General features: G+C 32.0%; 1 protein-coding gene across 2 annotated transcripts in view; it reads left to right on the top strand.

Moving 5' to 3' along the window:
• The window catches only part of LOC111085285 (protein FAM151B-like), a 13151-nt gene extending 2993 nt beyond the window's left edge, over window positions 1–10158 (top strand). For both annotated transcript variants that reach the window (XM_022383142.1, XM_022383141.1), the window contains exons 3-5: window positions 864–1084; window positions 4766–4953; window positions 9402–10158. In XM_022383142.1, the coding sequence (XP_022238850.1) occupies window positions 864–1084; window positions 4766–4953; window positions 9402–9684 (692 nt within the window). In that variant the 3' untranslated portion in view covers window positions 9685–10158. The remainder of the gene's footprint in view (window positions 1–863; window positions 1085–4765; window positions 4954–9401) is intronic.
• The last annotated feature ends 6251 nt before the right edge of the window (window positions 10159–16409 follow it).

Genomic DNA, 16409 nt, shown 5'->3' with positions numbered 1-16409 from the left:
TGGGTTGTGCAATGTATGATCTGAGAAAGAAGTGTTAGCCAAATGAGCAAGTTCGATGGAAGTGAAAATAACTAGCAGTGATGGAATAAGAAATAACTGGATAACTTAGGAAGAAGTTATAAAGTTTTAAACGTTACTGGATAATTACTAACTTTTAAACTCGCAGTTTAGGCCTAGTAGTTATCGTCAATGCTGAAAGGATGAACTAGCTACCTGTGTTGAAAGAAAAATGTACCTGTTACAATTAAGAGATTTTAGCAAGTGACTTCTAGTCTATAAATTTTAATTGTAAATTTATAAACGATTTAAGTGAATCGTCTAAACTTCTTGAATGTGCTGAATGACATGTTTGGGTTTTTACGAGTAAGTTTCTCTCCTCTCCCAAGCTTCACTGGGAATCTGATAAAACTTGTTTAAAGGAGATTGGTATACTTTGTTATATCAATAAATCCATCGGGATGTTTTCCGTTAATGTTTAAACTCGGGGAATAAAATTTGCACTGTAAGAATAATGAATGTTACAACTTTACAAAATTCTACATTTTGATATAAACAGGTTAAGTTTGGCGCAAAAATAATCTGACACACACTCTCTCTCTACAATCCGATAAATGTATGAAAGTATACGAAAATTTCTGTTTAAAGAACATTTTAATTTTCATGTTAGTCAAACTTATGGGACTACAAAATAATGTTTACGATTTGTATTAAACAACATTAATAAAGATGAGATTTTGTAAAAATGATTTCTCTACTATTTTCATTTATTTTACTAGGTTTGTTTAACCATTAAAAAAAAGAAGATACATTTATTAATCTTCCATTGAGACATTATTGACTGAAAGTTAACTCTGCTGTTTCAGCGTGTGTGATGATGTTGGAATCTGATGTTTGTATGTCAAACAGAAGTCGTTTTCCTGTTCCTGTGATGGGTCGGTCATCAGCTACTAATGGCAACGATCTTACCTTAGAGGAGTGGTTACAAGAGGTTTTACGTCTCAATAACAAAGGAATTAGATTAATTTTTCGTTCGACGGAGGTCGTTGAGCCCGCATGTAGGGTATTAGCATGTGTTGCTGACCAGGTACGGTGGTCTATGATATTTATTAATCTAATGTATAAAAAGTATCCTTACATTAATCCCAGTGTTCCGTATATTTATAAATATTGTTTTTTTGTGCTAAATTAATGATGTAAAAATGTTTCTGACAAGGTTAATAAAAATTCGACCCGTTTGAACGAAATATAACGAATTATCAGACTAGACCCAGACAAACTGTAATAAAAGCTGTATGTCACTCGTAAATGGTTTCATTTATGAGCTGCTTTCTCTCGTAAACAAGTCTGTGTTGATTCAGTGTAAGACGGTCCCTGATGAATAGATCTTTTGTTGGTTACTTGAGTATGTTAAAAAATAAGCTCGTTTTGAAGTACCGATTCTAATACCACTCCATTAATAACTAGTCAACTTTGTTCTATTTTGCGAAATGCCCGCCTTTTAGAATTTTTAACGTAGGAGCTCAGGCGATGTTCATCAGTTTATCATTAAGACATACGTTTTGAAATATTTTATTTTGTTTTATACACAGTACTTGCATGCATGGTGATGCACCCTACCTTTTAATTATTAGAGTATGAACCAAAAAATATATTTTATTAAATGTTGGTTACGTTACTTAAGAATATTGATCAGATATGCGTTGCGTGATTACTTGAAAATGGAAGGAAAAAAAAAAGAACTAGTGTCCATGTTGATAACATATAATGTTTCACAACTGCCACACTCATTTGTGATCCTAGGGTAATTCATACGGATTAGATTATCGGTGGAATCGACTCGTATACCTTAAAACAAAATGTCTTTTCAGAAACTTGAAACTGATGACGTCTTTACATTGTAATTTTCGACCAAACGTATTAAGCTGTATTCACTTTGATGGGATTTGAGATATTTTTTTTTACCTTTCGGTGATTTAGTTTAGTGCTTCTCAACATTTTTCAATATCATTCATCCCTATAAGTTTTTCACAACAGCTCACTCACCCAAGTTCGAAAAACGACAAAAAAGTAGTAAATTAAAATTTAAAATTCTTTATTATGACTTAAATATACATCAAACTACAACTAGAATGAATACAACATAAAACAAATGTATTTATCAAACTACAACTAGAATAAATAATAATAACTAATGACTTTTTTTACTCGTATAATTGATAATACTCATTCACCCTGTAATTCAGCCCATCATTCTCATTCACCCTGATTCTTATCTCGTTAACCACTGAGTAAACCATTCACCCAGTTGTGAAGCACTGATTTAGACCATAGTATCCTTCACTTGTTAATTACAAAACTTAACGTTTTGACACTTAAGTAGTTATTGCGATCATTTGGTACTTTAAAAGTTTAAACTGATTGTCGTAAATTTTGCCGTATGAAGGAATTATGTGTTACGCTGGATAATTAACCAAATTGAAAATTAAAATAGACTATGTGCATATGAGGTAAATAACCAAAGCTGACATTGTTTACCAATCAAAACCAATTCTATTTCTGACAATAAATTAGTTCCTTTACAGCTGATTTAAAAGCTACAGTAAGGCTCAGCTGTGGCTTTAACTACTACTGTGGTACTTTGAGATGTTACAAAGTGCCTTACTAGCAAGTCCTTATGAAGTAACCCTTTAGTTTAGTTGGTAGAGCAATCGTTTGATGTGCGAGAGGTCACGAGTTCAGTTCTATTTATCGGAAATGAAGAAATTGGATTACCATACTATCATACCAAAACAAATATTGTTACAGTGCTGAATTACGAGTGTTGTAAACTTCCAGTGATAGTAAATGTCAGAATATGTAATACTATGTTTCTAGGAATATCGAATTTTTCCATAATGTAAATACAAAAGTTTCATTAATTTATTACAAACTCTATCCTGTCATACTTTTTCCTTCGTGTCTGTACTTTATGTGTAAGAAAGGCAAATGTTGGATAATTTAAGATCCTTGGTTAAATACTAACGTTTTTGTTTTTAAATACACGGGAGAACCTATCTGATTGTATTCTAAGCCTATTTTACCAAGCTTGGTATTGTTACGAATAAGGTTATTGTGTGCTAAGTTTAAATTAAAGGAACAGTTTAACTCTTAGTGGGTCTTCATTGGCACGATGTCCGCAAGTGTTCTATTTTGTTGAAAGGTTTCATACTGAGACATACCGTTCGTGAATACGTTCGTTTTGAACGACCCATTATGGTGAATCATGAGAATCAAACTAAGAGTCCCGTTTAAACAGATTCTATTGATTCATTCTATCAACAAATTACGTGACAGAAGTAACCAGCCTAATAATATGAACTCGTGAAATGATTCAAAGACTCTTGAATACGGTATGATAATCGTTCTGGAATTTCCAACTCAAATCTACACACAAAATACACATCAGAGTGATAATGATATGTATAAATAATAACAAATAATGATAATAACAATTATCATCATCATCATCATCATCACTACTGTTTTTTCCACTGTACAACAAGTATACACGAAAGTTTTAGTGTTTAGATGATCTAATTTTTATTTATTCACCTTTATCCTTCCAGGATTTTTCATAAAATATGATCTTTTGCCAACTTTTAAGAAGCACAACTACCCAGACAACTAGCTTTAGACTATACATCTAATCATTTTCTGCTCAAATAACCCTTCGTACCCAAGTGCATTGAATCAAACGAATGAACCTTTTGAATCGACTCCTAAACTAAACTGAATCAAATAAATCGAACTGTCAGTTACTAGGTTCACGCGCTTAGCTCATCACCTGTGAACGCGTAGCTTTTCTAGGTTCACGCGTTTAGCTCATCGCCTGTGAACGCGTAGCTTTTCGGTAATACTATAAAAATTTTGGAAGGTAGACCTTGCTTTTGGAAGCGCTCTGGGTATTTCGGTTTCTTATTTTATAAGGTTTATATTTTTTAGCATACAGTACATTGCCACACAAGATGTTGTATACCACGTATTTGCAGTCACACACTAAATATGGAGGTCAAACTAAAAAAAACAACAAAACAAACTGTAAATCCGCTCTCCCGTATTTGTAATTTTTAAAAATATAATGGCTGTTAAAGTTATAACAATGGCAGCGGTAAGAAATTACCCAACGTTGTTCTTTGATTACTTGATGGTATATACTTTATACTTCACGATTTATGAAAATATCAACATCAAATTAAATTTTTCTTAGACTTTTAAACACCTAACCATTGCAAACAGTGCTCACGCCGAATGCAAGCGACTTTTATTCGTAGAAAAAAGCACTTGAAATGTAGCTCTCATTTAGGCTTCATTTTAACTGGGTCTAAACTTCCGGTGCAGAACCTAACGGAAGTGGGCGGAGAATATTACACGTAAATACTCATGTTAATAAGGTCGATGTCTCTACTGGTTACTGTTTGAGTAATACTTCGCTTTTGTTTTGAATTATCGAAATACATTTATATCATTACAGATAATAACGAATGGCGAATCACTACCTACTTCATTTGTACACCAGTAATGGTAATGACATTGTAGTAGAATAGTTAATACAAGCTGTTTTCACTTTCATCTTCTCAGTGTACTGTATGGTTTTCCTCGCAATCTTTTGATGTAGTTTTTGTATAAAACAACACCAAAGAAAAATGAGTAAATACTGTATTGCATATTTGTGTATTTCGTTATGTTGGTTCATTTTTTTTATCGTCATATAATACTTTTACTTCAGTTGAGGGGACCATTAGTTTTGGATGCTGAAATTCTGTCTGGTCCAGGCATTACCCTAGCTTCTCCGGTGGACGCCTGGACGTTTCTTACTCTCTGTCGAACTCGATTCCCTCACTCCACCATCTCCATCAGCTGGATGTTGTACCCGGAGGTCTTGGAAGAAGAGGAGGATATCTGTAATAAACCCGGGTGAGTTTCACGTATTAAGATAAACTTAACTGTATTCATTAACCTTAGTTTCCTTAATAGTATCTGGTGTTTGTTTCTTCTATTTTGTCTTGTTTTATATTCCATAACGAAGTGTTTCGGGAAAGACAAAGCTATAGCTAGTTTCGCGTTACAGAAAAGCAAATCAATGGTTAATCTCGCGTTGCAGGAAGATAAAGCCATGACTAATCTATGTTGCAGGAAGACAAAGCTAAAGTTAATCTCGCGTTGCAGATTTTCCGCTTCTGTTGACTAAGTACTCACACTTTTCAGCTTTCACTAAGTAATATGAGCTTAGATAATCCTTTGTAGTACTAATAAATTTTAAACCGTCAAAAATAGTTTGTTTTGTCATAAATGACTTCTATCAATAGCTCTCTAACTAATGGTAGCAGAATGTCTAATGAAGGGGGGGATGGGGTTCTGGGGGCATGCCCCCTAGAAAATTTTGTAAAAAATGGGTACTAGGAGATTAAATATGGAAGCAATGTTGCATGAAATATAGCTTAAACAATTTCGTGGCTGTTCACATAAAATCCACAATCATCCAATTATAAGTCAACAAATTATCATTCTGTTGCAACACTGCATGGGAAGCTAGACTTAAATTAGCATAAATATGTATGTTTTATTATAGTAAAGTGCTGTACTATCTACATACAGAGTAGTTATTAAGTTATATTACTAATTTAAACAACTCTGTACGCAATAGTATATTAACTATTTCAATCATTGGCTATCATATACATACATGTATGACAACTGTTAGCATGCTCCATTTTCTGGGATGCCTTTTCATAAGTAACCTACATACAATTTCAACGTTGATAGCAGTGTCATAATGATTATGTATTAAAGCTGGAGCTTAGGTAATTATTGAACCGGCGGAGAACAGATGCCGAACATGAACTTAGTGTCAGTGTGGCAAAGAGTTTCAGTAATATAAAGGAATTTGGTACACTGAAACACGCTTTCAAGCAGTCAGTCAGTATCTGGAGCCTGTCTTGGAGAGGTATAGAAAGCCATTCTGTCTTGCTTCATCAGTAGAATGTAGAAGACGTTAAATACATATATATATATTTATTTATTTTTTTTTACATCAATATTTTTACATCACAAAAATAGGGAGCTCAGCCGACCCCCGAACCCACCTTGTAATCCTGGTCACACACGAGTTCACCAGTATTATTGTAATAATCACACATGTAATAATACGACACTGCATTAAAAAAAAAACAAACACTTCTGATCTATTTACTTTGTGTGTGTGCTTTTTATTTAACTCTTTAAACTGTGTTGCCTGTATTAGACCTGTTGTTCTTTTTTGCTGCAAACAGAAACAACAGTTTTCACTCCCAATGATTTGACTTGTTTATTAAAATTGGCGAACTAAATATCTATCTTTGAATTAGACTGCTAACTACTAGTGAATATCAAATGAAAATCGGTAAATATAACAGCTCATAATAGGACAAATCTAGGCGAACGTTTGAGAAACAAGTATTTATAAGGAGATGTTAACCACGTAGTAACCATCGGCGTTTTTGAACACATCTTTGAAAACTGTCTATGAAATAAGTTACTTGTGGTTTCATGACTTCGTTGTTTACAGGGTCTCTAATAACGTACGAGTCACATACAAAACGTAAAGAAACAATACCATGAAAATTGAAGTTAATCTCACTGCATGTTTCTGTTCCCATATATATTTTGCTTAGAAAATGGGTAAATTCACCCATTCTTGGATTAGTTTTGTACTGAATGCTGTTACAGACAAAAACAACACGATGCAGCATGTGGACTTCTACTGGAGCTGAGTGGTTTAAAATTGCTAATTTTAGGGTTAAAAAAGAAGTGTAAAGTCAGCGTGAAAAGTTTTAGAACAGTAACATCGTGGCACATTTTTCTTTGCTTTGAATAGAAAGCTGATAATGAGTGTCATGAGAGAATTCAGTTCTGTTTTTAATAAAAATGAGACTTGCAGGTTGGAATTACTTTTCTTCCATGATAAAGATTAAGTTACTGTCTTTGTAAATGTCGTAGGCGCTGTATTTATTACTTTGGAAGTCGTTATACTTCAGATAGTAAGTTATTCAGACTGTTAACATAGTCATGTTTGAGGGCAAATGTAACATATGCTGTGTAATATCCGAACCTGTTGTTGCTAAATTAAAACGATAGGTGGCAACGGTACATAACTTAACGTTACACAGGTTGACTTATTCCTGATCCATAACGACTTATGACTCAACATTAGGTTTTTTCCGAAACTTTAAATTCTAGAAAGTTTAATAAGACATGGTTAACCGTGATTCGCATTTTGGTCGGACATTTTGAAATTTGAAAGGACAGTTTCAATCACTGTTGTATACGTGAAATTGTTTAGCTTGTGTTTTTTTTAATGATTAAGGGACGAAAAAAAACCCCAATATATATAATGAAATAGAAATTAACTTTACTTAAGATATTCCGTGCAAAATTAATTCGACGATGGAAGTGAGATGATTGCAACTACGCTTCAGTCTTGAGCGAAACTTTTGTTTTTTCGTATTTATACGAAAGAAATAATAAAAGCAACAAATGATTATAATTATGAAGACTCGTCTGAGTTGCAATGAGCGACTTGTTTCTAGTTTCAGAACTATGCTATATTGTGTTTTTCGGATGTAACTTGGTTTGTATACAAACGCGCCTTTGTACACAGATTTCCACGAAGAAAGATTGCTTAATTATTCATTACGTCTTGATCTTAATTAAAAAACAATAACAAATTTGTATAGCATTCAGCCCACCAACACTGTGGTTTGTAGCTGTGCTTATGTTTCTAGTATCATCAGAATTTTCGATGAATCTGTAGCTTTGTGTTCATAAATTGTCATCGATCTAAAATGATACTCAATACATTAAAACACCACATTTCATTATATAAGTTTTCGTATTTCCTAGTGGCTCAGTGGTAAGAATAACGCTAAAATCTGGAGTTTCATATTCGTGAGGGCTGCAGCGCAGCCAGACCATTGTTTAGTTTTGCATCGTAACAAGCAAACCTTACATTTTCATATGCCATTTAATGGGCAAATGTTTTACTGTAGCACTGTTGAAGTTGCTTCTGGTACAGAAACAACTTGTAGGTGGCGCTTATTAAATTTTGTTTGGATAACATTCTGAAACATTTTTGGCTTTTTCTGTTTTTTTTGTATATTTATTAAAATGTAATTTTTTGTGTAGTAATTATAAAACAACAACAAAAAAACAAAACAATGTAAATAGACATAAATTCTAGTCTTATTTTGATGATGTTTTTCATGTATTTAAAAGTGAAATCATATGAAACATCTGCAATTACATTTTGGGCGAAAATTTTAGTTTTTGTTGATATATGATAACCGGCTGATACTTCCGAGATTATTACAGTTTAATAATGAACACCATGAAAAGGTTGCAGGTTTCCCTGAAAGAGGTTGAACGAAATTTAGAGAACGAACAACAAATAAACATTCTTCTACTTCAAATAGTGAATTTAGCTTACTTTAATGGCTAGTGTTTTGGTTTGCGGATCGGTAATTCCGAGGATCCAGCCATTATGCCACTGAACATGCTTCGCATCTTCAACTAATGCGTGTTATAAAAGGAAAGTTAACTCGCTATTAGGTTCAAGGAACTCCTGAAGCGGCAGGTGCTGCATGACTGCATTTCTTCTAGCCTCTAGTCAAAATTAGGGACGGCTATACCCGAATCTTTGACCTGGTCATTTTGGTAGAAGATTCCAATTCCTACGTAAATTGGTATTATGAAAAGGTTTAGTCAGTCTAATTGTGCAAGTTTTATTCATCGAAATGTTTTGAGGGATTAGGATGTATTGAGCTAACGACTGAACACGTAATGGAACGTTTTCTGAGAATCACAATGCACTGGCGAAAATATCGTTAACGTTCTAAATATTGTTTTTTCACTTACCAGTTTATCGAGTTACGCCATTTTATTATGACAGATCAGTTTTTTTATGAAGAATTGTGCTAATTAATTAACAAGTTAATTTTGAATTTAATTTAGCTCTGGGCCAGATAGTTAACTCTGGCTCAGACGTTCTCAGTAGTAGTATAATGTGAGTAGAAAGAATATAGTCTCATATAAGATTATTTTCTCCATTAGCTCATGAACAAATAATCTCTTGAGATGGTGGAAAGAATGGTAGCTATGGTTAAAGAATATAGTCTCATATAATATTATTTTCTTTATCTCATGAACAGATATTTTCTTTAGATGGTGGAAAGAATGGTAGCTATGGTTAAAGAATATAGTCTCATATAATATTATTTTCTCCTTTATCTCATGAACAGATATTTTCTTTAGATGGTGGAAAAAATGGTAGCTATGGTTAAAGAATATAGTCTCATATAAGATTATTTTCTCCTTTATTTTATGAACAGATATTCTCTTGAGATGGTGGAAAGAATGGTAGCTTTAGTTAAAGAATATAGTCTCATCCAACCCCTTATGTTTCCAATGGAAGCATCTCACCTCAAGTACTCCATTCCAGAAGTTCAACGGCTGGTTTTCCAAGTTCCTAACAGCTCTTTGATGATCCAGTCCGAGAGGGACGATTCAGTCATCGTGGAGGATTTGGTCCTTTTTCGGAAGTCTTTCGGAGCCAGCCAAACCTTTTACCATCTTCCTGAAGACGTACTGAAGCATTTCTACTCCATGACATAAAAAGTGGTTGCAACAATGAAGAAGAATTGCGAATATACCATTGCGTGGTGTAGGTAGAACTGGACTTAGACAATTCATATATTTTGATTACACTCGTGTAAATTTAGTTTATGCTTCTTGTTGCATGTAAAAAAAATTGTATATGAAAACGTTTTGTTCCTAATATATATATATACTTATAATATAGAACTATCTCCAGTCCATTGATCGCCTTATATTTTGCTGTAGGATTAAGTCGCACGTGCAAATTGTTGCTTTGTACATATGTTTTTGCTAAGTAGATTTATATTTTTGTGCTATAAGAAATAACAAAACAAAGGAACTATGAAGTAAAATGAAAGTATGCCCATGTAACATAGGATTCTGTAGCCAAAAGAAAACGGTAGTCTGATTTACTGATAGCATAGTGTACCCCAAAAAAACGCCACAGAGAACAACCCCAGTTTTAAAAGTATATTTTGCGATGTATGAAGTCATTGATATGCATTCTTTCTTTTTTTTTGGTTACACGAATCCAATTTTTAAGGACTGTTGTACAAGATAAATGGAAATTACTAATTTAGAGTGAGTCGAGTTAGCATGTTTAATACTTGAGTTAAGAGATGTTATATTTTTCGTTAAGTATTTAAGAATTAAGAAGAATAACTTTATCGATTATATTACCATCAGATGGTGTATTGTGTAAAATATTAGATATACTTAAATGAAACAGGCAGTTGCAATGAAGAAGTCTTTAGTGCAATTAAAGCTTTATATTTTTGAAAACAATGTGCAATTATTGATATATTGTATGAATTATGTAAATTACTTATAGGGGATGTGATAAATAGTGCTTAACATTATTTATCGCACCTGATGGTAGAAGAATTAGTGAAAATGTTTCTAAATGCGTTATTTATTTTATAATATTCACTAATAATTATCTGGCCATCTCGAGATAGTGCCATCTTTTGATATTTCTTTGCGTTAAGGGGGGGGGACAAGTCTCTTTGGTGCCTTTGAAACACACATATTTAAAGTTGACTTTTTGAGCTTAAAAGTTTGTAGATACAAGTAGAAGTTTTTGATAAAACCCCACAAATATATATAAACTCGTCCAATACAACGTTTTCGTAATAAATATATAATTTAATTTGCTAGTTTACTCTAAAAAGGAACTAATTCCAATATTACATGTAATGTTATGCGTGGATTGATATTTTTAAGACTGAAAAATAGTTACCCATGGAGAAATAGTCCCTAAGGAACTGAAGGAATTTGATCAAAACTTTCGTTTCAGAACCATTACGTAACACTTTTCTTATTCTCGAAACCGTACATGATCAGTGTTTTAATATTGATTTTTACTTAAGATCGTTTTATGAATATCCAACTCATTATGAAATAGTTGCATCTGGGAGTTTAATTGAAACATAAAGTAACTTGTAACGGTGTAACAAGAATGGGCATCAGTAAACTGAACAAAGTAGTTCGTTATTGGTATGACCAGATCTGTGAAACAGTAGAAACTAAAGCCTCTAGGCATATTTATTATTCAATGAAATACATTTTTACTAATTACATGTTACTTATATGTGTAAGTGCATTTATTCTGGGTAATATTTTGTATAATTTCTAGTGAAGAATCACGTACTAAATGTGAAATTTAACTAATCTCGCATTTATGTGTCAACTTACTCTGCAACATACGTTGTTGAAAACAACATAATGAACCGATTCACATAATTCATGTAGTTCGAAAACATTTCGGAACTAATGTTACTTGACACATTTTACATAGTGTGAGTTTAATTTAAAGCTATAGTATCAGAAAAAGAAATTTTCTTGTTCAGTTCTGTAGTCACTCCAATAAGAAAAAAAAAAGATTCCCCCTCTTCTTATTTTGATATTGATCAAATATTTGTTTTTTATTTACTACTGAAAATCGATTTAATATTTAGAGGCGCGAAAGACTGATTTGGTTCATCATTGTATAAGAGTATTATTATCAATTGGAAGGAAACGGAGAACGTTCTTGTACTTTAAAAATAAAGGATATGGTCAAGATTAGATATTATATTTCAGACAACCAAATCAGAGGTTTAGAGTTATCATTAATAGAATTTTTAATGAGGAAAGAGGGAGAAAAAACTTGTCATACCGAAACCAGGGCCCAGTCCACCGAGTGTAAAATACTGGGCTGTTAATAAGTGGGCCATAAAATCAGTACGATAGAAGAGAAACATAACAGTTTAGGGTAAGTTTTTTAAGACTGTTTGTCAACCGAGGAAATGAAATCAAAATATAAGTTGGTTGTTTTAAGTCAAATTATCGCAATTCGAACAAAAAAAGTTGTGAATGTTTAGTACTTTTTTGTGTGTTTTAGAAGTCAGAGGTGGAAGTGAAAATGTTAATAAAAGTACAAAAAAAATGGTTCATAGAGTTCAATAAGTTGGCAATTAAGTTAGAAACCAAAGAACCCAAAAAATTAGAAAATTAAAAAACAAGGTTTATTAGAAATGCCGTTCAAAAGTAAAAAAAAAAAAAAAGTTGGAAGAGTTAACAGCAATTCAGAAGTTAGTTGAAAATAGCGTTCCACCAGTAATTTAGAATTGACACATAAAGTACACAAATGTGAATAAAGTGCTGAATAATGGTATTTTAATTTTTTGGACCTAGAAAATAAAGTACCGATAAGTCAAAGTAAGTATGTCTTACTGTTTAATGGGGAATTTTGCATTAGGTATACTTAAATATTGGCAAAAACAAAACAAACTAAAGTATATGTAACAATATATAAAGTATGTAACAATTAGTTAATTGTATCGTGTAAATACAGGATATTTCCATTTTGGATTTGATCAAGATGTTTACTAAAACTTCAAGGTAAAAGTATATGATTTTAACATACAGCCTAGCCACAACTTTTTTAATCGTACAATAAAAAACTATTGCATAATAAGTAATAAAAAAAAACTAAAACTAGCTATATAATGACTATTGAACAAAATATAAGATTTCAAGAAGTAATTTTATAGCTTATTTATATGAATTATTTGGGAGTAATATTTAGTAATCTTTAATATATTTTATCGTTACGCATATTTCAAGGATTTAATGTCACAAACAAGTGTAAAATTAAGAGGAAAAAACTTTACGAATTTAATGTTTAAAATTTGTAGTCATTAATTTTAATTACCGAGTACACAAAACTTGGAGCGAAGGTCACTGCTGTACAGACAAAATTTTTAAAGCACTTTTTTTATTGCCAATTTTTAGGAGATAAAAAATATATTTGGACAATCAATATAATGTATACTAATAATGACCTAATGAGCATCCTCGAATTGTTTGGCTTCAGAAAAAGATAGAAAAATATTAAAGTAAAATGTTCAAAAATATCCATTCTTGTTGCTTGTTTTTTTTAATCGATTATCTTACAATTATGAGTAAGATAAATCTCGTAGAGTTGATGATAAGTAAAGGAATGGATACTGGCAATCACTTGAAATAGAGTAAGATTTCATTTATAGTTCGTTTTGCAAAAAAGTAGAGAATTTATTTTAAGTGTTGTGTTAAACAATGTCGAAAAATATTTGTTCAAAATAAAAAGTTATTTATATAAAAAATAAAAATATGTTGTAACGTTTAAGGTGCATCATTTTGTGCTTATATGCTGTATTTATATTTAATGTATTACGTGTAAGAAAAAAAAAATTAAAGATCAACTAAATGATGAAAATTATTAAACAGAGTTAAATAAGAGGAAATGATATATAATTTATTTTACAGTTTCAGCAGTTTCTAATTAAAAATGTGTTATTTAACATACGAGTGATTTTTCTAATTGAAATAGGCCTAACAAAATAAGAAAAACATGGGTTATCTTCCATTTTGGAAGTGGAGTAATTATTATCCTAGAAATCCATAATAAAGTATTGAACTAAGAAATACAGACACACACACACACACACACACACACACACACACACACACGCATATATACACATACACGGCATGCTCGATTCTGAAAAGCTTAATTTTTAAGTTAAAGGTATTATCTGTGAAATATATTCTCACTCAGTTGAAATAATACACGTTAAAGGCAGTTCTGATAATAAGGCAGTTCTGATAATAAAGGAATTGGTAAATGTATTCGATTCTTTTCAGATGTTACAGCGACTGAAAGAAAGTAGAAATTTATAATGAAAACCTGTTATGTTTACAGAAGTGTTGAGCTCTTTAAAAGGGTCGAGTGTTATATTAAGTGTTTGTACTAAATTTATAACTAGATATGTACATTTTATACTGTGGTTTGGTTATGATTAATACAAACTCGATAAACTTAATTAAAATCGGGTTTATATTTAGAGTTACAAAAAATTAAATGTTGAATGTTGTTGCAAATGAAAAGTAGTAGTTATTAATGTAAAACAAAAAACGTGTTAACAGAATTCGTATTTTTTTAAAAAGAATAACGTGTTGTTGCTATAGGTGTACAGTTTGTATAAATGTGTACTTGTATGTTTGTGTGTTTCACACAAATTTTGCACTAAAAGGGAAATACGACTTTGTTTAAATGACATAACAGTGTTTGTATGTGATATTTGTTTTTCTAAAAACAAAAACGGACTGTGATTTTTGTTGAAAGAGAGAGATTTATAGAAAAAAACAATTCTCGAAAATCAAAACGCTTACTATGTGATAATTTTGTTACTAAGTTAGAATTTTGTAAGTTGAGAGTCTACATTTTTGCTTGATACTGGTGTAAAACTTAACCATGCACTAATTTTGTGAATAATTCCAAAATGGGGCTGTTCCAGTATTTACTCACTTTTTGTATTTAACTTACACATATTGAAGAATTAATATTTTATGATACTTTATGCTGTATTTATTGGGTGCATAGGTATGCGGTATAGGAGATAAAAAACGGAATACTTCGATTATTTGGATCTCGCATGTACGACTTGTGGGGGAAAAAACAAAACTAACACGAAAAGCTAGTCAGTTTTGGTAAGAACTTACAAAATGTTTAAAAATTAGTCTTGATTTACAAAGAAGTATGTAGTTGCGTTTCGAAAATAAATATTTCTTTGATACTAAACCTTGTACGTGTCCGTAGATATGTCAGTAACAATAATTGTTGTTTTTATTTTGATCTGAAATAAATGAGAAAAAGTTTATATCAGATGTAAGCTAGGAAGAAAGGGTTAATAGTGGGGGTAATGTTTGAATTTCTCCTGCCTACAGTCATAGTTTAGAAGGAAGGGGTTAGTAAGAGGGTGTAACGTACTTCTGTTGTCTTCAACTGTAAACTAAGAATACGACGTTAATAGTAGGTAGAAGTTTGAATATCTTCGTTTCTGATCGTAAGATTGGAAGAAAGGCTTTGATAGTAATTGTAAGCAGGGTTAGGCTTTTACATAAAATAGTGAATAAGCTTTAGAAGGATAACTAACGTGGAGATAAAAAAGAGCAAAATTCCAACCTTCTAAACTGCTATTCAAGCCAAAAATGGAGATAGGTATATGAAAAATGGTCTTTCCACCAAAATGGATGGATGACGTCCGTCTTTGGATCTTACACTGGATGTAAACTGTGAATTTATACCATACTATCTTCAAAACTGTAAACGCTTCACTTTTACGAATCTAATTTTATATCAAAATATCTATGTATGATTTTTTTTCACCTTCTTTGAATTCTATCAAAGATAAAGTGGCCCATATTATGGTGTAACAAGATCATCCAGAAATCTTGAGTGTCTTGAGATGTGGCACCATTCAAATAAATACAAGTAGTTGCATGTAAATAAATTAATAAGTGAATTAAACATAATAACATTCACATATTTACTGACCAAGGTGTACTTAATTTTAAACGTGATCCTCTCTAACATACTTTTGTATTCGGTTACTGGATGACACTCATTTGAAGGAGTAAATCCAAAAACTAAATTCCTGTGCAGCTGTAATTTCTATATTTACTCCTTATATCTTTTTCCATCCTGGAGTTACCTTTTTTTTTCAGACGAAATATCAAGTAACACACTGAGTTGAACGATATCATTAAGTGATCTGTATGATTTTGCAAGAAAAGGCTTCTGGGTTTAGGAAGTAAAGATCCAAAACCTTTAAAACAAATTCATAGAGACCAAAAGCTAGGAACTATTCATGGAAGTGCTTACTTAATGTAAACGAAACTGCTCAACACTACTGTGTATGTTGGAGCTTTTACCTGAGTATTGGTAACCTGTAACCTAAAGATAAAACGATCTTCATAGCAACATCTCGTGGAGAATAGCTTGCTAGTTTAAGTACAGGATGTTTAGTAGCAACTTATGGAGATTAGCTTACTAGTTGATGTTTAGCAGCAACTTCTAGAAGTTAGCTTGCTAGTTAATGTTTAGCAGCAACTTATAGATGTTAGCTTGCTAGTTAATGTTTAGCAGCAACTTATAGAGGTTAGCTTGCTAGTTAATGTTTAACAGCAACTTTTAGAGGTTGGCTTGCTAGTTAATGTTTAACAGCAGCTTATAGAGGTTGGCTTGCTAGTTAATGTTTACAGCAGCTTATAGAGGTTGGCTTGCGAGTTAATGTTTAGCAGCAGCTTATAGAGGTTGGCTTGCTAGTTAATGTTTACAGCAGCTTTTAGAGGTTGGCTTGCGAGTTAATGTTTAGCAGCAGCTTATAGAGGTTGGCTTGCTAGTTAATGTTTACAGCAGCTTTTAGAGGTTGGCTTGC

This window comes from Limulus polyphemus, unplaced genomic scaffold (assembly GCF_000517525.1).
Source record: "Limulus polyphemus unplaced genomic scaffold, Limulus_polyphemus-2.1.2 Scaffold310, whole genome shotgun sequence".
Taxonomy (NCBI): Eukaryota; Metazoa; Arthropoda; class Merostomata; order Xiphosura; family Limulidae; genus Limulus; species Limulus polyphemus.
This window is presented reverse-complemented; position numbering and strand designations above follow the sequence as displayed.